Source organism: Maylandia zebra, linkage group LG23, assembly GCF_041146795.1.
Source record: "Maylandia zebra isolate NMK-2024a linkage group LG23, Mzebra_GT3a, whole genome shotgun sequence".
NCBI lineage: Eukaryota > Metazoa > Chordata > Actinopteri > Cichliformes > Cichlidae > Maylandia > Maylandia zebra.
In genome coordinates, this window is record NC_135188.1 from 17,971,304 (window position 1) to 17,996,749 (window position 25,446).

Genomic DNA, 25,446 nt, shown 5'->3' on the forward strand with positions numbered 1-25,446 from the left:
GATAGCAGCTGGATAGCGTAGTGGTTAGACTACACGCCTTTGGAACAGAGGATCGCAAGTTCGATTCCTGCCTGGGGCGTCTGTATCCAGTAAGGGTCCTAAGGCTAGACCCCCTATGCTAAGCAAGCCTACCGCAGACATGAGCGAGACAGATAAATATGAAGGCATGCCGGCTCGGACGTCGCCCGGATCAACAAGGTCCGCGTCAGGTGTTGAGGAACCAGGGCACCCTGACGAAAAGTGGGCTACTGGAACAAGAAGGCATCGGTGGGCAAGGGACGAAAACAGGGCGTTGTTGGAATGCTACTACGCAAGTAACCCCGGCGGAAGGGGCTACATGAATAGGATGAGGGACCTATGGATTCTTCGATACCCAACATCCACAATGACGGCGAAACAACTAGTAGCTCAGTGTTCCAACATTCGAAAGAAGGGACTGCTCTCACAGCTAGAGATTGACGAGGTACAACACAAATGCTACGGCAAGGAGGAGTCAGGACGCCAGGTCAGGGGGGAGATATCATCACCCCCACCCGAGATTGGGTACATAGCCCCAAGTGTGATAGGAGAAGGATCGTTGAGTGCGAGAGGAACTGACCTGAAAAATAGGATCATGGCCAAGCTTGAAACCTGGATCCCCCGTAGCCGGTTACCAAGATTACGTGAAGTACCCTCAGAAGGTCTGCTAGATGATGTTAATGATGATGATGTTAACTACGGGCAATACCTACAACCACGATTACCGACACTAACAAGCTGATCTACAATACGGCAGCAGTGATCAGTGAGATGCTTGGCTACAAGTTGAACAGCCACAAGGGGCAGTACCCTCCATGGAGAAGGAGGCTAGAGGGCAAGATCAAAGTAGCACGGAGGGAGGTTAGCCAACTAACGGAGTTGCAGAAAGGTGAGACAAATAAGGTGCATAAGAAATACAGCAAGCTGTCCATACCTGAGGCCTTGGAAACTGCCAAGCAAAGACTCACAGCCTTGGCCAGCCGCTTGAGGAGGTACACCAGAGAGATAGAAGGCAGGAGAATAAACCAGCTGTTCTCCACAGAACCAGCAAAGGTGTACTCTCAGTGGCAAGGGAACAATAAGAGAACAGCACCACCAAGGCTGGAGACGGAGCAATACTGGAAGAGCATATGGGAGAAGGACGCAACCCATAACGGCAATGCTCAGTGGCTAGTGGATCTGAGGGCAGACCACAGCGACCTCCCTGAACAGGGTCCAGTAACCATCACAGTGGCAGATATCCAAGAAAGGGTCTCCAGTATGAAGAGTTGGACAGCACCAGGGCCCGACATGGTTCACGCCTACTGGCTAAAGAAGCTGACTGCACTCCACGAGCGTCTGGCAGCACAAATGAACCAGCTGCTAGTTAACGAGAGACACCCGGAATGGCTAACCGAAGGTCGGACGGTCCTGATCCCCAAGGACCCCAAGAAGGGACCGGTCCCCTCCAACTACCGACCAATAACCTGCCTCAGTACTACATGGAAGCTCCTGTCAGGCATCATATCGGCTAAGATGAACAGGCACATGGGTCAATACATGAGCGGGACACAGAAAGGAATTGGCAAGAATACCAGAGGCGCAAAACACCAGCTACTGGTAGACAGAACAGTCAGCCGAGACTGCAAGACCAGACTGACCAACCTGTGCACTGCCTGGATTGATTACAAGAAGGCCTATGACTCAATGCCCCACAGCTGGATACTGGAATGCCTAGAATTGTACAAGATCAATGGGACCCTAAGAGCCTTCATCAGGAACTCAATGGGGATGTGGCGCACAACACTAGAGGCCAACTCCAAGCCCATAGCACAAGTCACCATCAAGTGCAGGATCTACAAAGGAGATGCTCTGTCCCCACTGCTGTTCTGCATAGGCCTGAACCCCCTCAGTGAGATCATTAACAAGACTGGCTACGGATACCGACTATGGAACGGAGCAGATGTCAGCCACCTCCTGTACATGGATGACATCAAGCTGTATGCCAAGAGTGAACGAGACATCGATTCACTGATCCACACTACCAGGCTATACAGCAATGACATTGGAATGTCGTTCGGACTGGAGAAGTGTAGTCGGATGGTAACAAAGAGAGGGAAGGTAGTCAGAACTGAGGGGATTGAACTACCAGAAGGCAACATTGCAGACATAGTGGACAGTTACAAGTACCTGGGGATCCCGCAGGCGAATGGGAACCATGAAGAGGCCGCTAGAAAAGCTGCAACCACCAAGTACCTGCAGAGGGTCAGGCAAGTCCTGAGGAGTCAGCTGAATGGTAAGAACAAGATCCGGGCCATCAACACGTACGCCCTGCCCATGATCAGGTACCCTGCTGGGGTAAGAGGCTGGCCAAAGGAGGAGATAGAAGCCACTGACATAAAGACAAGAAAGCTCCTTACCATGCATGGAGGGTTTCACCCCAAGTCCAGCACCCTGAGGCTGTACGCTAAGCGGAAGGAAGGGGGCCGGGGACTGGTGAGTGTCAGCACCACAGTCCAGGATGAGACAACGAACATCCAAGAATACATTGGGAAGATGGCCCCAACTGACCGAGTGTTCAGTGAATACCTCAGGCAGCAGAAACCCAAGAAAGAGGAGGGAGACAAGGAACCATCATGGAAGGACAGGCCCCTGCACGGTATGTACCACCGGCAGATAGAGGGGGTGGCTGATATCCAGAAATCCTACCAGTGGCTGGACAAAGCTGGACTGAAAGACAGCACAGAGGCACTAATCATGGCAGCACAAGAACAAGCTCTGAGTACAAGATCCATAGAGGCTGGGGTCTATCACACCAGGCAAGACCCCAGGTGCAGGCTGTGTAAAGATGCCCCAGAGACAATCCAGCACATAACAGCAGGGTGCAAGATGCTAGCAGGCAAGGCATACATGGAACGCCATAACCAAGTGGCCGGCATAGTGTACAGGAACATCTGTGCCGAGTATAACCTGGAAGTCCCGAGGTCAAAATGGGAGATGCCCCCAAGGGTGGTGGAGAATGACCGAGCTAAGATCCTGTGGGACTTCCAGATACAGACGGACAAAATGGTGGTGGCTAACCAACCGGACATAGTGGTGGTAGATAAACAGAAGAAGACGGCCGTAGTGATCGATGTAGCGGTTCCGAATGACAGCAATATCAGGAAGAAGGAACACGAGAAGCTGGAGAAATACCAAGGGCTCAGAGAAGAGCTCGAGAGGATGTGGAGGGTGAAGGTAACGGTGGTCCCTGTGGTAATCGGAGCACTAGGTGCGGTGACTCCCAAGCTAGGCGAGTGGCTCCAGCAGATCCCGGGAATAACATCGGAGATCTCTGTCCAGAAGAGCGCAGTCCTGGGAACAGCTAAGATACTGCGCAGGACCCTCAAGCTCCCAGGCCTCTGGTAGAGGACCCGAGCTTGAAGGATAAACCGCCCGCAGGGGCGTGCTGGGTGTTTTTATATATATACATTAATTTTTAAATTAACAGGGAAATATCAAACAAAAAATTAATTTGAACTGGTAAAACAACTGTGAAACTGTGCATTTTAAAAGGAGCTGCTCTGTATATTATGGTAAATTTACCATTTACAATAGTCTTATCTAATTCACAATGTGCGTTCTACTCTGATCTGATGAAACCTTTGTCAGTGGTAAGCTTTCATACAGGGACTTCTCCCTGGTTCTTTTGTGACCAAACACTGAGATTTCAACCTCTTAGATATGTATATGGTTGACTACCAGGAAGTGGGTGAGTAGGAGACAGTTATCAACTCTGTAGTAGTAGTAGTAGTAGTAGTAGTAGTAGTAGTAGTAGTAGCCAAAACATATCAGATGATTAAGTTTGGGAGCCAAAATTATCTTTTTTTTAAACTAAGGTTGTTGAGCTGAAGGAGGAATTATTCATATATTAAACGGGTGATTGTTTGTTTTTCCAAAAGAGGATTTGTTAGCAACTGATTTTGGGTTTTAGTTAGAATAGAGAATAGAATAGAATAATCCTTTAATTGCCCCACAAGGGGAAATTTGGTTGTAACAGCAGCCAAAAAGACAAATATACAAACAAACAGTACACAGGACACGGAACAGAAACATACACAATTTTTCTTACATATTTACATTAAGGACAATGGTTACTATAAACAGAGAGTACTGTACAGTTATTAAATTAAATAAAAATAATTACAGGTAAGAGGCAAACCAGGTTGTAGTGCGAATTGGTTAATTAACTAACTTATTGCAGTTACAGCATTGATGTAAACATCTATGTTTGTTGGGAGCAGTTCAGATTGTACAGTCTGACAGCTGCAGGGAGGAAGGACCTGCGGAAACGCTCCTTCATGCATCTAGGATGCAGCAGTCTGTCACTGAAGGAGCTATGGAGCTATTCAGCAACATCTACATGCATGGGGTGGGAGACTGTCCATCAGAGATGTTATTTTGGCCAGAGTCCTTCTGTCTCCCACCACCTGCACTGGGTCCAGGGTGCATCCCAGAACAGAGCTGGTCTTCCTGATGAGTTTATCCAACCTCTTCCTCTCAGCTGCCGATAAACTGCTGCTCCAACATACAACACTGAGGACTCGGTCAGGTCGGAGCTGCTGATACTGGCTGCCAGCTCGGAGCGGTGCCGGAAGCTGAAAAAAAAAGTTGGAAGACTGAAATTACAACACTAAGCAGAGCTGTGGATTTTTAGTGCAGCTGAAGTAGTAGACATTTAGAAATATGGGGAGCTATCTAAATCATGGTCTTTGTCAACATTTCTATGGCTGAATAGTGACTCTGTACTTAATCTAATTTTTTGTGATTCCCCCACAGAGTGGACCAGGAGAGCTCAGAGGTTCCCAGTAGTCAGTCTGCCCAGCAGCATCAAACAGACCTGGACTCCATATTTATGGTCTGTACATCTACAACAACTACTTTTACATCTATTCTGTTCAGGGTCATCTCCATGCTGCTCTTTGTAGACCAGTGGGTAGTCAATGTGTCCAACATGGATCTGATATTTGGCTCCATGATTTCAGTCTGATTGGGTCATTCATAAAGTATTCTGTTCCAGCTGCTGGAGGACAACATCATCATTTTCATAAAGAATGAGCTGAAGAAGATACAGAAGGTTCTGAGTCCAGATTACCCAATTGCTCATCATTCTCAGATGGAGGATGATGAGCGGAAGAGGAGCAGCAGTGAGGCATTTTTGAAGATCACACTAGACTTCTTGAGGAGAATGAAGCAGGTGGAGCTGGCTAACCGTCTGCTGAGCAGTAAGAGATAGATAAAAATTTAACCTGCCTCATGAATGAGACATTTACCAGTGTCTCAAAGATGGAATAAAATGCATGCATGTGCACATAATAAATTCTAAATGTAGACTTTCATTCATTTGTTCCTTTAGGAATTCCCATGGGAGGTTTAGAACCAAATCTTAAGTCTTTCTTGAAGAAGAAGTTTCAGTGTGTCTCTGAGGGGATTGCTAAATCAGGAAAAACAACCCTTCTGAATCAGATCTACACAGAGCTCTACATCATAGAGGGAGGGACTGCAGAGGTCAATGATGAACATGAGGTCAGACAAATTGAGACAGCATCCAGGAAAATAGACAGTCTAGAAACAACAATCGGACAAGAAGACATCTTTAAAGCCTCACCTGGAAGAGATAAACCAATCAGAACAGTCCTGACAAAGGGAGTGGCTGGCATTGGGAAAACATTCTTAACACAGAAATACACCCTTGACTGGGCTGAAGACAAAGCCAACAAGGACATCCAGTTCATATTTCCATTCACTTTCAGAGAGCTGAATGTGCTGAAAGAGGAAAAGTTCAGCTTGGTAGAACTTGTTCATCACCTTTTTACTGAAACCAAAGAAGCAGGAATCTGCAACTTTGAAGACTTCCAGGTTGTGTTCATCTTTGATGGTCTGGATGAGTGTCGACTTCCTCTGAACTTCCATAAAACTAAAATCCTGACTGACCCTCGAAAGTCCACCTCAGTGGATGTGCTGCTGATAAATCTCATCAGAGGGAAACTGCTTCCCTCTGCCCACCTCTGGATAACCACACGACCTGCAGCAGCCAATCAGATCCCTCCTGACTGTGTTGACATGGTGACAGAGGTCCGAGGGTTCACTAACCCACAGAAGGAGGAGTACTTCAGGAAGAGATTCAGAGATAAGAAGGCCAACATGATCATCTCCCACATCAAGACATCACGAAGCCTCCACATCATGTGCCACATCCCAGTCTTCTGCTGGATCACTGCTACAGTTCTGGAGGATGTGCTGAGAACCAGAGAGAAAGGAACACTGCCCAAGACCTTGACTGAGATGTACATCCACTTCCTGGTGGTTCAGGCCAAAGTGAAGAAGGTCAAGTATGATGAAGGAGCTGAGACAGATCCACACTGGACTCCAGAGAGCAGAAAGATGATTGAGTCTCTGGGAAAACTGGCTTTTGATCAGCTGCAGAAAGGAAACCTGATCTTCTATGAATCAGACCTGACAGAGTGTGGCATCGATATCAAAGCAGCCTCAGTCTACTCAGGAGTGTTCACACAGATCTTTAAAGAGGAGAGAGGACTGTACCAGGACAGGGTGTACTGCTTCATCCATCTGAGTGTTCAGGAGTTTCTGGCTGCTCTTCATGTCCATCTGACCTTCATCAACTCTGCAGTCAATCTGCTGGAAGAACAACAAACAATCACCAAGAAATCTAAATTATTGAATGAACCAAAACTCCATTATCTCCACCAGAGTGCTGTGGACAAGGCCTTACAGAGTCCAAATGGACACCTGGACTTGCTCCTCCGCTTCCTCCTGGGTCTTTCACTGCAGACCAATCAGACTCTTCTACAAGGGCTGCTGACACAGACAGGAAGTAGCTCACAGACCAATAAGAAAACAGTCCAGTATATTAAGGAGAGGATCAGTGAGAATCTGTCTGCAGAGAAAAGCATCAATTTGTTCCACTGTTTGAATGAACTGAATGATCATTCTCTAGTGGAGGAGATCCAAAAGTGCATGAAATCAAGAAGTCTCTCGACAGCTAAACTGTCCTCTGCTCAGTGGTCAGCTCTGGTCTTCATCTTACTGTCATCAGAAAAAGATCTGGATGTGTTTGACCTGAAGAAATACTCTGCTTCAGATGAGGCTCCTCAGAGGCTGCTGCCAGTGGTCAAAGCCTCCGACAAAGCCCTGTAAGTAAATATGTGATCATGCGTTTAGTCTTTAAGTATTTTTTTGAACAAAAGAATATTCAATTCAACTTTATTTTATTTATATAGCACGGAATCACAACAACAGTCGCCTCAAGGCACTTTATATTGTACAGTAGATCCTACAATAATACAGTGGCTTTCAAAAGTATTCGGCCCCCTTGAACTTTTCCACATTTTGTCACATTACAGCCACAAACATGAATCAATTTTATTGGAATTTGTATTGGTCTTTCATGTGGAATTCCAATAAAATTGATTCATGTTTTTGGCTGTAATGTGACAAAATGTGGGAAAGTTCAAGGGGGCCGAATACTTTTGCAAGCCACTGTACATACAGAGAAAAACTCAACAATCATATGATCCCCTATGAGCAAACACTTTGGCGAACGTGGGAAGGAAAAACTCCCTTTTAACAGGAAGAAACCTCTGGCAGAACCAGGCTCAGGGAGGGGCGGCCATCTGCTGTGACTGGTTGGGGTGAGAGAAGGAAAACAGGATAAAGACATGCTGTGGAAGAGAGACAGAGATTGAGAACAGGTACAATTCAATGCAGAGAGGTCTATTAACACATAATGAGTGAGAAAGGTGACTGGAAAGGAAAAACTCAGTGCATCATGGGAATCCCCGGCAGCCTACGTCTATTGCAGCATAACTAAGGGAGGATTAAGGGTCACCTGGTCCAGCCCTAACTATATGCTTTAGCAAAAAGCAAAGTTTTAAGCCTAATCTTAAAAGTGGAGATAGTGTCTTTGTCCCGAATCCGAACTGGAAGCTGGTTCCACAGAAGAGGGGCCTGAAAACTGCTGGCTGTCCCTCCCATTCTGTCATGGTCCTGGGTCTTTTGACCCAGCGTTTTAAGTTTGAGTTTATTTTGTTCATTAGGTTATCTAAGTTCATTTGGTTATTAGACTCCTTGTGTTTTCTTCCCCTGTATTTAAGCTTCCCCTCACCCTTCGTGTTTCATGCTGCGTGTCTTATGTTATCAAGTTTGTATTATCATGCCTAAGTGTTTCTAGTTCTTATTATTTCCCCCTCCGTTTCCAACCATGTTAAATCTCCCCTGCTCTTCATGCGTTTCATGTCCGTGTCTTATGTTGTCAAGTTCTGGTTGTCGTGTCTAAGTCTGCATGTTTCCTGTTTTATTTTGAAAAGGGGTCTTGTGTTCTGTGCTCATGTGGTTAGTTTTACTCTTGCCTGTGCATCATTATGTTTATCCTAGTCAGCTGTTTCCTCATGTGTCTCCACTTCCCCTAATCACCTCCTGTGTATTTAAGTCCTCTGTTTTCAGTGTGTGATTGTCAGGTCGTCTGTTGTCCATGCCATGTTTCCTATGCCATGCCATGCTTCCAAGTTTCTTGTCTAGGTTTTTCTTATTGTTTGTTTAGATTCCCCAGTTTAGGTTTGTGTTAATTTTGATTCAGTTTGCCTTGCCCTTTGTTTGTACCTTTTCTACCAGCCATATTAAACGGCTCGCCTTTTGTTAACATCTCAAGTTCTGTTCCCTGTTCCTTGGAGTCTGCGTTTTGGGTCCTTTTCTCAATTCATACAGTCTGCCCTCGCCAGCCCGTTCTCACTCCCGAGGTGTAACATGATGAAGATTGAAGAATTAATTAATGGCAGGACTTCTTTGAGCAGTTTTGTAGGAATGGGGTCTAAAAGACACGTTGAAAGTTTGGAGAAAGCAATTATTGAAGTTAACTCAGAAAGATTAATAGGAAAAAAAGAGTCTAAATGAATATCAATGGTACTAAAAGTAGCTGAAGATAATATTAAATCTGTGAGATAATTATGGGTAATTTTTTCTCTAATGATTAAAATTTTATTTGTGAAGAAGTTCAAGAATTCATTGCTAGTTAATGTTAAAGGGATGGTTGGCTCAATAGAGCTCTGACTTTTTGTCAGCCTGGCTACGCATTGTAGCCAGGCTGACAAAAAGTGTCAGCCTGTGAAGAGTGCAGAGTGCGTTTCTCTTCACAACCCCAGGTTGTGAAGAGAAACCTGGGGTTGCTCTTATTTTCTTCAATCAGTGACGAATAGTAAGACGTTCTAGCTTTACGGAGGGCTTTCTTATAAAGCAGCAAACTATTTCTCCAGGCTAAATTATGATCTTCTAAATTTGAGACACGCCATTTCCTCTCCAGCTTATGAGTTATCTGCTTTAGGCTACGTGTTTGAGAATTATACCACAGAGTCAGGTACTTCTCATTTGAGGCCTTTTGAGGCTACAGTATCCAGAGTCGTACGTATTAAGGAGGTAAAATTATTAACAAGATGATCGACCTCTGTTGGAGTAGCGTTCAGGTAGCTGCTCTGCTCTGTGTTGGTACAGGGCATTGACGACGATAGCAATGGGTGGATTAAATTCTTAAACTTAGCTACAGCACTTTTAGAAAGACATCTACTTTGATAAAGTCTACTCTCCACTGCTCTATAATCAATTATTGAAAATGTAAATGTTATCAGGAAATAATCAGACAAGAGAGGGTTTTCAGGAAACACTGTTAAATGTTCAGTTTCTATGCCATAGAGTGTGATTAACGTGGTGGGTTCTTTTACATTTTGAGAGAAGCTAATTGAGTCTAATAACAGATTAAATGCCATGTTGAGGCTGTCATTTTAACATCTACATGGATGTTAAAATGAGCCACAATAATTATTTTATCTGAGCTGAGCACTAACCCAGATAAAAAGTCTGAGAAATCAGACAGAAACTCTGTGTGAGGATCAGGTGGACGATAGATGAAAGACTGGTTTCTGAGTTTCACAGCTGGGGTGGACAAGGCTAAGCATCAGGCTTTCAAATGAATTAAAAGTCTGTCTTGGTCTTTCGTTGATTAATAGGCTGGTGTGAATAATTGCTGCCACACTGCCCTCTCGGCCTGTGCTTCAAGGTTTCTGGTAGTTAGAGTGACTCGGTTGTGTTGATTCATCTAAACTGACACAATCAAGAACATAATAATGTGGTAATCATTTTTAAGTTATTATTCCTCAATTACCCACGGCAGTTTCTGTGTAATAGACAAGAAACAGAGCTGCCAAATGCAAAAATTCCATTTTCTCTTTATCAAATCAAATCAAATCACTTTTATTGTCACATCACATGTGCAGGTACATTGGTACAGCACATGTGAGTGAAATTCTTGTGTGCGAGCTTCACAAGCAACAGAGTTGTGCAAAATACAATAATGTAAACAAGCAAAATACAAGAATGGCTACATCTGAAACTAATAAATATATGTACAATATATAATAGCATATGCATTTCTGGATGTGTATACTAAATATTTTTCTACGTGTGTGTGTGTGTGTGTGTGTGTGTGTGTGTGTGTGTGTGTGTGTGTGTGTGTGTGTGTGTGTGTACACATATTTTACAAATTAAATAGAGTAAACAATAAATAAAATATATAAAATAAATAAAATAAAATATACAGAGTGAGACATGTGCAAAACAGTGGCATTACTGTACAGTATGGAGTGCATAATGTTAAAGTTCCAGTAGTGAAGCTGAGGTGTCTATGAAGTGTTCAGCAGTCTGATGGCCTGATGGAAGAAGCTGTCTCTCAGTCTGCTGGTACAGGACCGGATGCTGCAGAACCTCCTTCCTGATGGAAGTAGTCTGAACAGTTTATGGCTGGGGTGACTGGAGTCCTTGATGATCCTCCCCGCTTTCCTCAGGCACCGCTTCCTGTAGATGTCTTGGAGGGAGGGAAGCTCACCTCCAATTATCCGTTCAGAGCACCGCACTACTCGCTGGAGAGCTTTGCAGTTGTAGGCGGTGCTGTTGCCATACCAGGTGATGATGCATCCAGTGAGGATGCTCTCAATGGCACAGTGATAGAAGGTCCTGAGGATGCGGGGGCTCATGCCGAATCTTTTCAGTCTCCTGAGAAAGAAGAGGCGCTGTTGCGCCTTCTTCACTGTTTTGTTTGTGTGTACTGACCACGTAAGATCCTCAGCCAGATGTACGCCAAGGAACCGGAAGCTGCTCACTCTCTCCACAGCAGCGCCGCTGATGGTGATGGGGGTGTGTACTTCTCTGCACCTCCGGAAGTCCACTATCAACTCCTTTGTCTTTGCGACGTTGAGGGTGAGATGGTTGTCTTGACACCAGTGGGTCAGGGCGCTTAATAACATATGAATAACCTATTAAGCTAACTTAAATAAATGTGAGGCAGCACGGTGGCACGGTGGTTAGCACTGTTGCCGCACAGCAAGAAGGTCCTGAGTTCAATTCCACCATCAGGCCATGGTCTTTCTGTGTGGAGTTTGCATGTTCTCCTCGTGTTTGCGTGGGTTCCTCCGGGTACTCCGGCTTCCTCCCACCGTCCAAAGACATGCAGCTTGTGGGGATAGGTTAATTGGATAATCCAAATTGCCACTAGGTGTGAATGTGCGAGTGAATGTGAGTGCGAATGGTTGTCTGTTTCTGTGTGTTAGCCCTGCGACAGACTGGTGACCTGTCCAGGGTGTACCCCACCTCTCGCCCTATGACAGCTGGGATAGGCTCCAGCGCCTCCCGCGACCCTGAAAAGGATAAGCGGAAGTGAACGGATGGATGAATCCATAAGTCTGTGTCCGGCCTGGAGCGGGGTTCTTTGGAGCACAGGGCTGGGTGGTTGGACAGCAACCCGCAGGTTCGCGGAAGCGAATGGATGGATAAATAAATGTGACCATTAACTGGAAATAACTCTGGTAGTTTCAGGGTAATAAGCAGTATAGAGCACTGCAAAATGCAAAACTGCCTGTTTCCCTTTAATAACACATTAATAACCTATTAAAGCAAACTTTAAAAGTGTGTGACTATTATCTGGAAACAACTGTGGTAGTTTCTATGTAATAAGCAGGATATAGAGCTGCAAAATTCAAAACAGCTTGTTTCTTTTTAATAGCATATTAATAACCAGGTAATAACCTTTTAAAACAACCAGTATGAGAAAGGGTTTTATTGCCAAATGTTGAGCAGGTTTACAACATTAGGAAATTGCTGCGGTACTTAGTGCAAAAGATACTATAAGACAAACACTTAAATAAATATAAAAACAAAAATTAAAAGTGCTAAGAAGATCGATATATACATAAATGAAGGTGATGATCAGTGCAAAAATGGAACAGATGTAGATGACACAGTATACGGTCATGTGTTTGTGGTAGTCTTATGGTTATTGTTCATTAGTCCAACAGCAGAGGGGAAGAAACTGTTCTTTTGGCGAGAGGTTCTGGTCCAAATGGACCGGAGCCTCCTGCCTTAGGGGGGCATGTCAAACAGACTCTGTTCAGGGTGAGAAGGGGCAGCTGTGATGTGAGCTGTACGCCCCAGTGTCCTGGAGGTGTATAGGTCCTGCAGAGATGGGAGTCTGTGGCCAATCACCTTCTTAGCAGAGCGCACAACACGCTGCAGTCTCTGTTTGTCCCTGATGGTGACTCCAGCATACTACACGGTGTTGGAGGAGGTGAGGATGAACTCAATGATTGTAGTGTAGAACTGCATCATCATCCATGTTAGCAGATTGAATTTTCTTCTGCTGCCTCAGGAAGTACATCCTCTGCTGGGCCTTCTTTATGACGGAGACGATAGTGGTGTCACACTTGAGGTCCTGGGTGATGGTGATACCCAGGAAGCGGAATGACTCCACAGTGGTGATGAGGGTGTCAGTCATGGGTCAGGCTAATATTACTCAACTGTAACCACTGTTGCTGCCATGATATTACTTGAATATTACATAGTTATGACTTTGGTAATTGCATAGTAATAACCCTCTTGTGTCCCCTTGTTACCCTACTATTACCCCTTTATTACCTAGCTGTAATAGAAAGTGCTAACAGATAAAAACATATTTTTCCCTCCACTAAGTATAGATTATCTTTCATTTGTCCCTGTAGTGGAGAAACTTTGTAATCGTTGGAGCATAACTCTCTCTCCATCCTTCAGTGTTATCTTTCCAGAATAATTCAGATGTCAACACTAAGTACCTCCAACATGGACAAAGGAGTCAAAAGAGACCCTGCAGGGATGCTTTGAGTCAACTGACTGGGATGTTCCTTGTGATTCTCATCAGGACAATATTGACAATCTGACAGGCTGTGTTACAGATTATATCAACTTCTGTGTGGACACTGTGGTTCCCAAAAAAACATTCTGTGCTTCCCCAACAATAAGCTCTGAGTTACCAAAGACATCAAAGCAACCCTGAACAAGAAAAAAAGAGCTTTCAGAAACGGTGAAAGAGATCAGCTGAAACTGGTGCAGAAGGAGCTGAAAGCCAAGATTGCAGAGGGTAAAGTGTCCTACAGAAGGAAGCTGGAAAACAAACTGCAGGAAAACAACACCAGGGAGGTGTGGAATGGAATGCGGGCCATCACTGGCCTGAGACAAAAGAGAGGTGTTGGGATGGATGGGGACGTCGAAAGTGCTAACAACCTAAATCTGCACTTCAATCGGTTTGACTGCCCTGCGTCTCCTGTCTCCACACCCAGCTCTTCCCATCTCCTCCTTTCTCCTCCCCCCTCTCCTGCCCCCTCAGACTGTCTCACCCTGTCCCTCTCAGCAGATAACATCAAAAGAGAATTGGGCAGACTCCACTCCAGCAAAGCCCAGGGCCCAGGGCCCTCAGGTGCTGTGCTTCCCAGCTGTCTGGAGTTCTACATCGGATCTTCAACACGAGTCTGGTAATGCAGAGAGTCCCATCACTCTGGAAGATGTCCTGCCTGGTTCCTGTCCCTAAAAAGATTAAGGACAGTCGCCAGCTTTTGGAGTTTTACCAGCTCTGATGGAGTTAAAATGACTACAGTCGTGGCCAAAAGATTTGAGAATGACACAAATATTAATTTTCACAAAGTTTGCTGCTAAACTGCTTTTAGAGCTTTGTTTCAGTTGTTTCTGTGATATACTGAAATATAATTACAAGCACTTCATACGTTTCAAAGGCTTTTATCAACAATTACATGATATTTATGCAAAGAGTCAGTATTTGCAGTGTTGGCCCTTCTTTTTCAGGTCTCAATCAACTTCTGGGCCAAATCCTGACTGATAGCAACCCATTCTGTCATAATCACTTCTTAGAGTTTGTCAGAATTGGTGGGTTTTTGTTTGTCCACCCAGGATTGAGGATTGACCACAAATTCTCAATGGGATTAAGATCTGGGGAGTTTCCAGACCATGGACCCAAAATTTCAACGTTTTGTTCCCTGAGCCACTTAGTTATCACTTTTGTCTTATGGCACGGTGCTCCATTGTGCTGAAAAATGCATTGTTCTTCACCAAACTGTTGTTGGATTGTTGGAAGAAGTTGCTGTTGGAGGGTGTTTTGGTAACATTAGTTATTCATGGCTGTGTTTTGGGGCAAAACTGTGAGTGAGCCCACTCCTTTGGATGAGAAGTAACCCCACACATGAATAGTCTCAGGATGCTTTACTGTTGGCATGACACAGGACTGATGGTAGCGCTCACCTTTTCTTCTCTGGACAAGCCTTTTTCCAGATGCCCCAAACAATTGGAAAGAAGCTTCATCGGAGAATATGACTTTGCTCCAGTCCTCAGCAGTCCATTCACCATACTTTCTGCAGAAGATCAATCTGTCCCTGTTGTTGTTTTTTTGGAGAGAAGTGGCTTCTTTGCTGCCCTTCTTGACACCAGGCCATCTTCCAAAAGTCTTTGCCTCACTGTGCGTGCGGATGGGCTCACACCTGCCTGCTGCCATTCCTGAGCACTCCGATCCCGCAGCTGAATCCTCTTTAGGACTTTCTTGGATGCCCTGAAGCCTTCTTAACAAGAATTGAACCTCTTTCCATGAAGTTCTTGATAATCCTATAAATTGTTGATTTAGGTGCAATCTTAGTAGCCACAATATCCTTGCCTGTGAAGCCATTTTTATGCAACGCAATGATGGCTGCACACGTTTCTTTGCAGGTCACCATGGTTAACAATGGAAGAACAATGATTTCAAGCATCACCCTCCTTTTAACATGTTAGGTCTGCCATTCTAACCCAATCAGCCTGACATAATGATCTCCAGCCTTGTGCTCGTCAACATTCTCACCTGAGTTAACAAGACGATTACTGAAATGATCTCAGCAGGTCCTTGAGTGACAGCAATGAAATGCAGTGGAAAAGTTTTTTTGGGATTAAGTTAATTTTCATGGCAAAGAAGGACTATGCAATTCATCTGATCACTCTTCATAACATTCTGGAGTATATGCAAATTGCTATTATAAAAACTTAAACAGCAGTTTTTCCAATTTCCAATATTTATGTAATTCTCAAAACTTTTGGCAACAACTGTAGCTTGTGCTTTTGTTTTTCTAAAGCAGTAAAAACAGTCTCTTGATTCCTTAGTAGACGAGAAACCATACCCAACGTTGAATTCCACCGTGTGGAAACATCCTGGCTCTTTCTGTTGCCCCAGTCTTGTTTGCTCCTAGTGTACTTCCTATATATTAGCAGGGCTGTCTGTAATACATCCAATTTTGTTTACTTTTCAGTGTCATAAAGCTTTTGACACGGTAGTTGGAAAGTTGGATCATATGACACTAACTGTAGCACATTTTCTAACCCCCTATCTTCTACAACTGATAGTGGTCTACAGTCCAGAGCAATCCATTTTGCAAAAGAATTTGTAATTTTGTCCAATGTTGACTTACTAATTTTGGTCCTGAAGCCAGTCCTCAAGTTTGGGCTGCCAACACGTTTTGTTGGTACTCGGACTGCTAGTGCTAACAGCTCTGCAACATGTTTTGCATTAGATGGTACCATAAGGTTGAAGTGCTTCCGTGGTATGCAAACTCCTTTTTGCACAGTTTGCACAACACCACACTTTTATCAAGGCTTCCGTCTGGTAGTCTTTTGAAATTAAATTAGCCTCCGATCAATGCACTTTCTTCAGATTCTTCCATTTTTGTAGCCGTATCAGTATAATCGGTATACTAAGAAATCATGCATTGCCAAAAGTTCCTCTTTGCTTGGAATGCTAAGTGCGATTAAATGCGTTAATTTTTTTAACGCGTTATTTTTTTCAAATTAATTAATTCCTGTGGGCAAGCCTCCATTTCTAGGCTCCAGTATCTCACCTGCTCAAGTCTGCCCACCTGTGAATATTTCTCTGTTGTCTTGTACCACAGAAAATTAAAACAATAGCCCAGGAAACATATGAATTTTAAAATAATAATTTATTTTGAACATTACCTAATAGGACTATCAAAATAAAAATAATATAAATCAAAATATGATTTAATACAAACTGAAATGCTAGTATTCTTTAAACAAAAGAAATAATGTGCAAATAGAAAAAACTTAAAATGGATTCTTTCCATAAGGTAAAAAAAGGTTCAAGTTAAATCAAAAAGATTTTATTTTTAAGTTTCCAAAAGTTTACAGATGACTTAGTTTATGAATTCACAATTGCAATGGACATGCTCTAAAGTGAGGCTTGCTGTTGTTGCTTGCTGAAACTATTCTCTGTCATGATTATAGCTATTTGAAAGGTTCATGAGGCTCTTTGCTGGACAAACGAATTTATATGGCTTTGATTAATACAGAACAAAACAGAATTAGCAAAGATAATTACGAATCACAAATTTGGTTGCATATCATAGTCTTTTTAACTGAGGAGTGCTTTAATCTGGCAACTACCATAAAGACAGAGTGGTGGATTACTGTATGAATGTTTGTCATTCTAGAACATTCTCCGCTCTTCTACTTTGTTAGAGTCAACACTGGATTTTTGGTTACCTCCCTGTTTTTGCTCTGAAATGCACACTGTCACCTATGGGACCTTTTATAGACCAGCAAGTGCCTTTATGAATCATACCCAATCAACAGGTGGACTCTATTCAACTTTTAGATATATCTGACAGATAACTGTATCAATGGAAACAGAATACACCTGAGCTCAATTTTTAGTTTCTTGGTTGTAAATACTTATGTAAGTGTTATATGTATTTATTTGTTCCTTTGTTTGTTTGTTTGCTTGTTTATGGTTTTTATTTTAAATGCTTTTGCAAGAATATCACGCAAACTTCCAGGAGTTTTTATTTTTCTATTGCATTCTATTGGAAAGTGACAAATAGTGCCTTTTGACTATGCCAAAAGGAGTATTTAGACAGAGTGATTTAATTGTTTTTTCACAAAGGAAATTTAAAATATTTCATTTTTGCTCCAACTCAAATTTTAGTTGTTTTTTTTTTTTAACCGTGAAGTGGGTATAGAAATTTCTTTTTTCTCTTCTTTTGTCTACGTCTACAGTAATTTACTCTTATCACAAATATTGCTTTTCAGACTGGATGGCTGTAATCTCTCAGGAAGAAGCTGTGCAGCACTGTCCTCTGTTCTCAACTTCCAGTCCTCTAGTCTCAGAGAGCTGGACCTAAGTAACAACGACCTGCAGGATTTAGGAGCGAAGCTTTTCTCTGAAGGACTGAAAGATCCACATTGTAAACTGGAATCTCTAAGGTCAGGAATCTGGTATTTTTGCTGATCATAACAAATTGAATTGTGTTAATACTTAAACAGCTAACCCTCACAGAATCACCAAATTACATTTAACTTTTTCCTGTGGTGTTATGCTCTCCATTACTGTAGATTTTTTTTAATATTCAGATTTTCTGTTTGTTTGTATGTTTTATATTTCATAATAACAAGTGACTTCATACACATTTGATAGCTGACTAATAGTTGGCTGGGCTGAGTTCAGGGCTATTTTGTATTTGAGATATATTAATTCCCTTTTATTGTTATGAATTGTAGATATAGAATACATAATTCAGAAGACTGCAGGAAATGAAAAAATGACCTAAAATTCCAATTCTTAAAACAAAATTGAAAATGGAAATAAATAAATATTTATAGGTCTTGTGTAGAACAAAGAAAAACCAAAGAAAGTACACAGACCAAAGGAAGGTAAGACTATTCTCACAGAAATGGGACATAATTTTGCCATACATATTTCTAAGGAATGTTTTTTTAGCATTGCACAATGCATGACACTTTATTGACGTTATTATGCACAAAGGCTGTCATGTTGCCTTCCTCTCTGTCTCTTTTTCTCCCTCTTGCTCTGTCCGTTCCTACTTCTCTCATCTCTGTCATCCAGATAGGGGATGGAATAGGGGAGACAGGAACAATGAGGAAATCTCCTCAAGCCTCCTCCTCCGGTGTTAATAAACACAATTTATTAAATAGAGTTATATGAACAACAAAAAAGCGCATCACAATACACAGAACAGCAAGAAAACATACAGCAAAGAAGCAAAGCAAACCCTGGGGTGTTGAGCCTTTAAGTACAAACAGCAGAGACACAAAAAGACAGAAAAAACTGCTGGCGAGTGTACAAGTGGTATGAAGTTTCAATATAAATGTGCATGATATTTGACCTGAGGTGATGGGTCATATACAGTTTGAATATATAGGTTAAATGATTAACATGGGGATTCCAATATATAAAAATCTCCAGTGTAGGTTTATAGTGTATGTGACTATTTGACTAGGTACACATGTCCAGTCTGTGTTGTAATCTGGATTGTATTCAGTGGTTGAGACTTGAAACACTCAGCAGGACAGTCAAAAACCCATGACCACACTGGTACTGGGAATTCCACAGTGCTTGTCCTGTAATAAACATACTCTTCATCAACCTTACAATGGCCGGTTAAACGGCTCTTATCACACAATATACCAGCATGTGCAGGATTTACAAGGGGATGTTCTGTCCTTACTGCTGCAATGAATAGGCCTGAACCCCCTCAACCAGATCATTAACTACTCTAGCTACAGATACGAACAATGGAATGGAGCAATCCTTAGCTAGGTGTGTTACATGGATGATATCAAGTTGTACGCCATGAAGTGAATGATACATTGATTCACTGATCCACACCACTAGGATGCACAGCATTGACATCTGAAAATCATTTGGACTGGAGATGTACTCTGACAGTAACAAAGAGAAGGGGGGTAGTCAGAACAGAGGGAATTGGACTATCAGAAAGCAGCAATTCAGACACTAAGGACAGTTTCTAGTACCTGGGAATCCCACAGGTAAATGAGTCTTCTAGGAAAGCCACAACCACCCAGATAATAAGACAAGTTCTGAGGAGTCAGCCGAATGGGAAGTACAAGATCTGGGCAATTAATACGTATGCTCTACCAGTGAGCAGATAATGAAATGGCTAAAGGAGGAGCTAAACCAAGCAGAGGAAGATGGCCCTAGTCGTAGCTATATAAAGTTATAAAGCCCCCGGACCAGCTGGCTCCCATCTTTACTCGCATCTTCAACAGATCCCTGGAGCTGTGTGAAGTTCCCTCCTGCTTCAAACGCTCCACCATCATCCCTGTTCCCAAGAAACCCACCATCACAGGACTGAATGACTACAGACCTGTCGCCTTGACTTCTGTGGTCATGAAATCCTTCGAACGACTGGTGTTAGCCCATCTGAAAGACATTACAGGCCACCAGCTGGACCCTCTGCAGTTTGCCTACCGGGCAAACAGGTCGGTGGATGATGCAGTGAACATGGGGCTGCATTACATCCTGCAACACCTTGACCGCCCGGGAACTTATGCCAGGGTCCTGTTTGTGGACTTTAGTTCGGCTTTTAACACCATTGTGCCTGAACTTCTTTCCTCCAAACTCTCCCAGCTCAGCGTGTCACCAGCTACCTGTCAGTGGATCACCAGCTTCCTGACAGACAGAAAGCAACAAGTGAGGCTGGGGGAGATCACCTCTGAAACCCGGTCCCTCAGTATTGGTGCCCCTCAAGGATGTGTCCTCTCACCACTACTGTTCTCCCTCTACACTAACGACTGCACCACCAAGAACTCGGCTGTCAAACTCCTAAAGTTTGCAGATGACACCACTGTCATTGGCCTCATTCAAGATGGTGATGAGTCTGCATACCGGCAAGAAGTTGAGCGGCTGGTACTCTGGTGCAGTCAGCACAATCTGGAGCTGAACACTCTTAAGACTGTAGAGATGACAGTGGACTTCAAGAGACATCCCTCAACTCTGCCCCCCCTCACCATATCAGACAGCCCTGTGTCAACTGTGAAGACCTTCAAGTTCCTGGGTACAACCATCTCCCAGGACCTGAAGTGGGAGACCAACATCAACTCCATCCTCAAAAAGACCCAGCAGAGGATGTACTTCCTGAGACAACTGGGGAAGTACAGTCTTCCACAGGAGCTGCTGATCCAGTTCTACACTGCGGTCATTGAGTCTGTCCTGTGCTCCTCCATCACAGTCTGGTAAGGAGCAGCCACTAAACAGGACAGGAGCAGACTGCAGCGGACTGTACGGGCAGCAGAAAGATCATCGGCACCCCCCTGCCCTCCATCCAGGATCTGTACCTCTCAAGAACCAGGAAACGGGCAGGGAAAATCAACACAGACCCCTCACACCCAGCACACAGACTTTTTGATCTGCTGCCCTCTGGCAGACGGTACAGAAGCCTGCAGACCAGGACCACCCGACACAGGAACAGTTTCTTTCCCCTCGCCATCTCCCTTCTTAACAGTTGACCTGTCACACTGCTCCCACTGCCAGACTGCAACTGCACGTTATGTACATTTTGTAGTATTCATTCCACCTCATTCATTGCTGTATTTTATGTATATAAGTTTAGATTCGTTATTTATAGTTGGTTTACACAGCTTTGTGTACAGTATGTATGTGTAATATGTATGTAATATGTATATATAGACACGTGTGTGTGTGTGTGTGTGTGTGTGTGTGTGTGTGTGTGTGTGTGTGTGTGTGTGTGTGTGTGTGTGTGTGTGATTTACATTGCTGTGCTTGAGAGCCACCATCTACCGGAACCAAATTCCCTGTATGTGTCTGCACATATACTTGGCCAATAAACACGATTCTGATTCTGATTCTGATTATAGCAATATCAGGAAGAAGGAATATAAGAAGCTTGAGAAATACCATGGAATGAGAGAGGAACTCACAAAGATATGGAAGATGAAGGCAAAAGTGGTTTCTGTAGTAATCGGAGCAGTCGGGGCAGGGACCTCCAAACTGGATGAGTGGCTCCTGAGGATCCCATTTACAGATGTTTAAAATAAGGTCCAGTGTTGGGGAGTAACGGAATACATGCACTGGTGTTGCGTATTTAAAATTTAAAAAATGAGTAACTGTATTCCGTTACAGTTACAGTTTAAAAAGGTGGTATTCAGAATACAGTTACTTTGTTGAAATAAATGGATTATGCGGCAGTATTTTCCTGTTTGATATGTTAGGCTATGCCCTCTCTATTTCTGGTAATTCCATGCCGGTGGAAACCCAAACAAAACACGCGTTAAGAGGCTCTAATGCCTGTGTATCAATCTCATGGCCCATGTCATCCCTGCTTGCTGCCCACATAATGACGTGAAGAAATATTTTTAAAAATTATTATTCAAAAATTAATTAATATGAAGGCAATAGGCAGAGTGCTACAGGCATAGCCCTAAAGAATGTAGCCTCATGGGCAGTGTAGTCCGTGCTGCAGGGAGAATGGACTGCCATACCTGTGATGTGTCTGTGAGCGAGGGAGACAGAAAAAGGAAAGTGGAAAAGTACGAGATGGAAGAATGTAAATATAATAATAGCAACCACTGCAGCCAAAAAGAGTGCCTGACGAGCCCAGTTGTAAGCTATTAAGACTCGACTGTACACTGTGTTCGTGTTTTCCTACGAAACAATAAGTTCCGTTGGAGCAGCCTTTCAACGCCGCTCTCTGTCTCTAGCAAAGTTCACCCAGACAAGACAATAAACACCGAACCCGTCGTATTAGCCAGAGGTCCCTTTTAAAGAAACAGCAGGACTGAAGTTCCAGAAGGTTGATTCTGTTAATCTGGATGTAGTGTTTTCAGTGGGAGAAGCATTTTAGTCTCAGCTGACTGCAGGCTTCATGTACTATAAGTATACATTTGCATACTGACAAAAACTAGCAAATACAATAGGCAAAGAAAAAAACAAACAAAAAAAAAAAAACCTTATAGTACCTCATTATCAATAATAAAAGTTGACACAACTTGTATTATGTGTTCTAAATTGTTGTTGCTATAAAAAAATGTAAAATTAACTAAATGCATGGCAAATAATCTTAAAAAAAAAAAAAAAAAAAAAAGCAAGGAGCAATAACACAGGACCAAAAAAGTGTTCACATATCAATTGTTCTGTCTGCAGTCTATCAGGGTGTCTGATCACAGAGAAAGGCTGTACTTCTCTGGCCTCAGCTCTGAGCTCTAATCCCTCCCATCTGAGAGAGCTGGACATGAGCTACAACCACCCAGGAGCCTCAGGGATAAATCTCCTTTTGGCTGGACTGAAGGATCCATGCTGGAGACTGGACACACTCAGGTATGGAGAAAATGTCTGATAGAGAAGTAAGAATATACTTTCCTCAGGGAATGATAGAGTAATCTGATTCTGAAATGTTTTCTCTGTTCACTCAGTTCCTTTTTGACATGTGTGTTACAAATGTTACAAAGTTTGCTCTTTGATCACAACAGAAACACTAGTCTAGTTTAATGATAATGAGATATTTATGTTGTGGAACTCTAGGAGTTTGTCCGGGAACAATAATAACTGTTTTTTGTTGCCATTTATTGACTTTTTGGATTATTTCAAATAAATAAAAAATAATGTGTAAATAATCACAAAATGCTTTATTTCCATCTCATGCAAGCATATTTACATGTCCCTCATGACTGTTTGCACAGTTTAGCTGAATATCAAATATAAGAAATATATATAAAGATATTCGAATTACTACGAAACATTTAGCATTAATGTGTTAATTTACATACCTACTTTAAATACTAATACATTTACTTCTAAAAGAATTGTACAACTTATCTCTGAAATTCCAATAGTTCCACACGATCTCCAATGCAATTCTATTTAAGCTATTGGTCCTCGTGTTTTGAGTTCTGCTGTTAGTCTGTATTATGGTTTTTGTTCTGATTGTCTAGTATTGCTGTTTTGGTTATTACTATCTGGTGTTTCGGTTTTATTCTTGTTCAGAGTTTAGCTCTTAGGTTTTGATTCCATGCTCATTCCTGTTCTGTGTCTTCCTTGTCACTCTTGTCTCTGTGGTCTCTCTTCTGTTTCTGTGCCTTCCTGTACGCCTGGTGTCTTAACCCTAGAGAAGATTAAGTCTGTTCAGTTTTATCTCCGTATGTTGGGTGCTTGGTGTCAAACCTGTTATGTCTATTTCTCTGTGTCAAGCCTGCTTTTGTCTTGTGCTTCTTGTTTTGCCCTCCCCCCGTCTCATCTGTGTAATTCGTGTCAGCCATGTCTCCCAGCTGCTTCCTCTTGGTACTGTTCACCTCTTGTATTTGGTGTCTGCGTCTTCCCCTGCTCATCGTTGCGTCATACCCTCATACTCGCCTGTGTGTTCTGTTCCAAGCTCTGTTTCTAGCCTTATCACTTTAGTTTTCTGTTTTGATTTATGCCAGTAATAAAGCTGAGTTCTTTGAGTTTACGTTTCGTCTCCACAAGTCTGCATGAGGGTCCCTCTTTCCTGCCTGCTGCACACAGCACACAACATGTCAACTGTCCTATTTTAAGTTTTTTAAAACCAGATGAAACTTGTCAGGATCAGTACTTGAGCTCTGTTATTTGCATAAAGGATAGTGTGTGGTGGACCACCAGGTGGCTCCACTCACACCCAAGTTGAAGGGAAGTCCTAGGGTGGAGATTTTGGCGCTTACTGTGTGTGAGGTTGTTCAGAGTCAGTTAATAAAGTTGGAGTGAGACACTGAAACCTCTCCGGTCGTTATTGCGTACCTCCACAAGTGTACAATTGTATAGGAAAAATAAGCAATAATTCTTAAAATATTACATTCTTTTCATGCCCTAATTGCAATGTGGCATTACTGTGTTAGCAAAATATAGAGTTACTGCTGTTACTAACCATCATCAATCATCAATTCTGTTGCATTTTTTACTGCAACAAGGTTGAATAACTGTAACATGGTTGAATCTTTGATGGTCTGTTTTGAGTTGGTCTTGCACTTAACTATAAAATGTCTGAAATAATTTTTAAGCTTTTTTTTGCAACATATTTCCAGATGAGGGCATGACAGAATCAGTACAGGGGCAAAGAACACAAAAGGAAATGCAGACCCAGAGAAAAGGGAAAATATTTGTAGAAGTGAATGGGAGGGATGGAATAGACTGTGACCCAGGAAAAAAGAAAACAAAAGAGTAGCTGCAAAAAACCAGAAAGATCCAGGATCAGTCCAAATCATCAGCAACTTGATCAATGTATGGATTCAAGTCTAGTGTGAAAATGTTGGACTGTTCCTTTATCAGTGTCTAACAATAAGTGTATTCAATTCAAATTTCAATTCAGTTTTATTTATAAAGTGCTAAATAACAGCAATAGTTGCCTCAAGGTGCTTTATATTGTAAAGTAGACCCTAGAATAATCCCCCCCCCCCCCCCCCCCCCCCCCCCCCACCTCCCCAATGATAGGCATTTTGGAAATTAAGGGAAGGGAACACTCCATGCTGTGGAAGAGAGCGAGTGATTAATTGTGATGATTTAATGCAGAGAGGTCTACTAACAGGGAGCAATGTAATGTCCATGGCTGTATCACAATTCAGGGTCTGCAGCCTTAAAGTACGCAGCCTTAACGGTCCACAAGGGCCGCATACTCAATGACCGCTAAGGCCGGAAGTGCGAGGCTTGCGAAATGGGACGGTCTAGCCTCCGTCGCACTGCCCAGGTTGCCTAGCAACCATGATACTAACAGCTGGAAACGTTTCATACAGCATTGTTTGACAGAAATGAAAGAGAAAATCTTTTGTTCATTTGTTTGTTTGTTTCTACATGAGCTTTGATCATTCTCTGTAATATTAAGGTTAGCTATTGAACGGCGTATATTTTAAAGTAAAGGCTTTAAAACCAAGTTAGCACAAACGTCACTAATGTCACATAACTTTGCTGACATGTGGCCAACAGTAATGTTTTAATGTTCTTCGTTATTAAACATTTCCACATAAATAAGTGACATAATATTCAGTACTTACTTAAAGTTTACTCTTCGGGCGCCCCTCATCCACCGTTTTTTTTCGCCAAAATTATCCACACCCACCGCCGCGCTATGCATTCTGGGATATGTTGGGCCAGGAAGTCTATACCGCCACATCCTTAAAATTCAGGGAAATGAAGGACGCATTTGAGAACCGCATTTCGAGCAGCCTTCGAATTGGGACAGCCTTTGTCGCGTCGCTGTGACGTAATCGGCCTTA

At 42.9% G+C, this 25,446-nt stretch overlaps 1 protein-coding gene across 1 annotated transcript in view; it reads left to right on the top strand.

Annotated features, from left to right (window-relative positions):
• Positions 1–25,446, top strand: part of LOC112430390 (protein NLRC3-like) — a 39,997-nt gene that overhangs the window by 13,085 nt on the left and 1,466 nt on the right. The window contains exons 4-8 of the mRNA XM_076879876.1: positions 4,816–4,894; positions 5,057–5,261; positions 5,393–7,190; positions 17,482–17,655; positions 22,373–22,546. Of these exons, the coding sequence (XP_076735991.1) occupies positions 4,816–4,894; positions 5,057–5,261; positions 5,393–7,190; positions 17,482–17,655; positions 22,373–22,546 (2,430 nt within the window). The remainder of the gene's footprint in view (positions 1–4,815; positions 4,895–5,056; positions 5,262–5,392; positions 7,191–17,481; positions 17,656–22,372; positions 22,547–25,446) is intronic.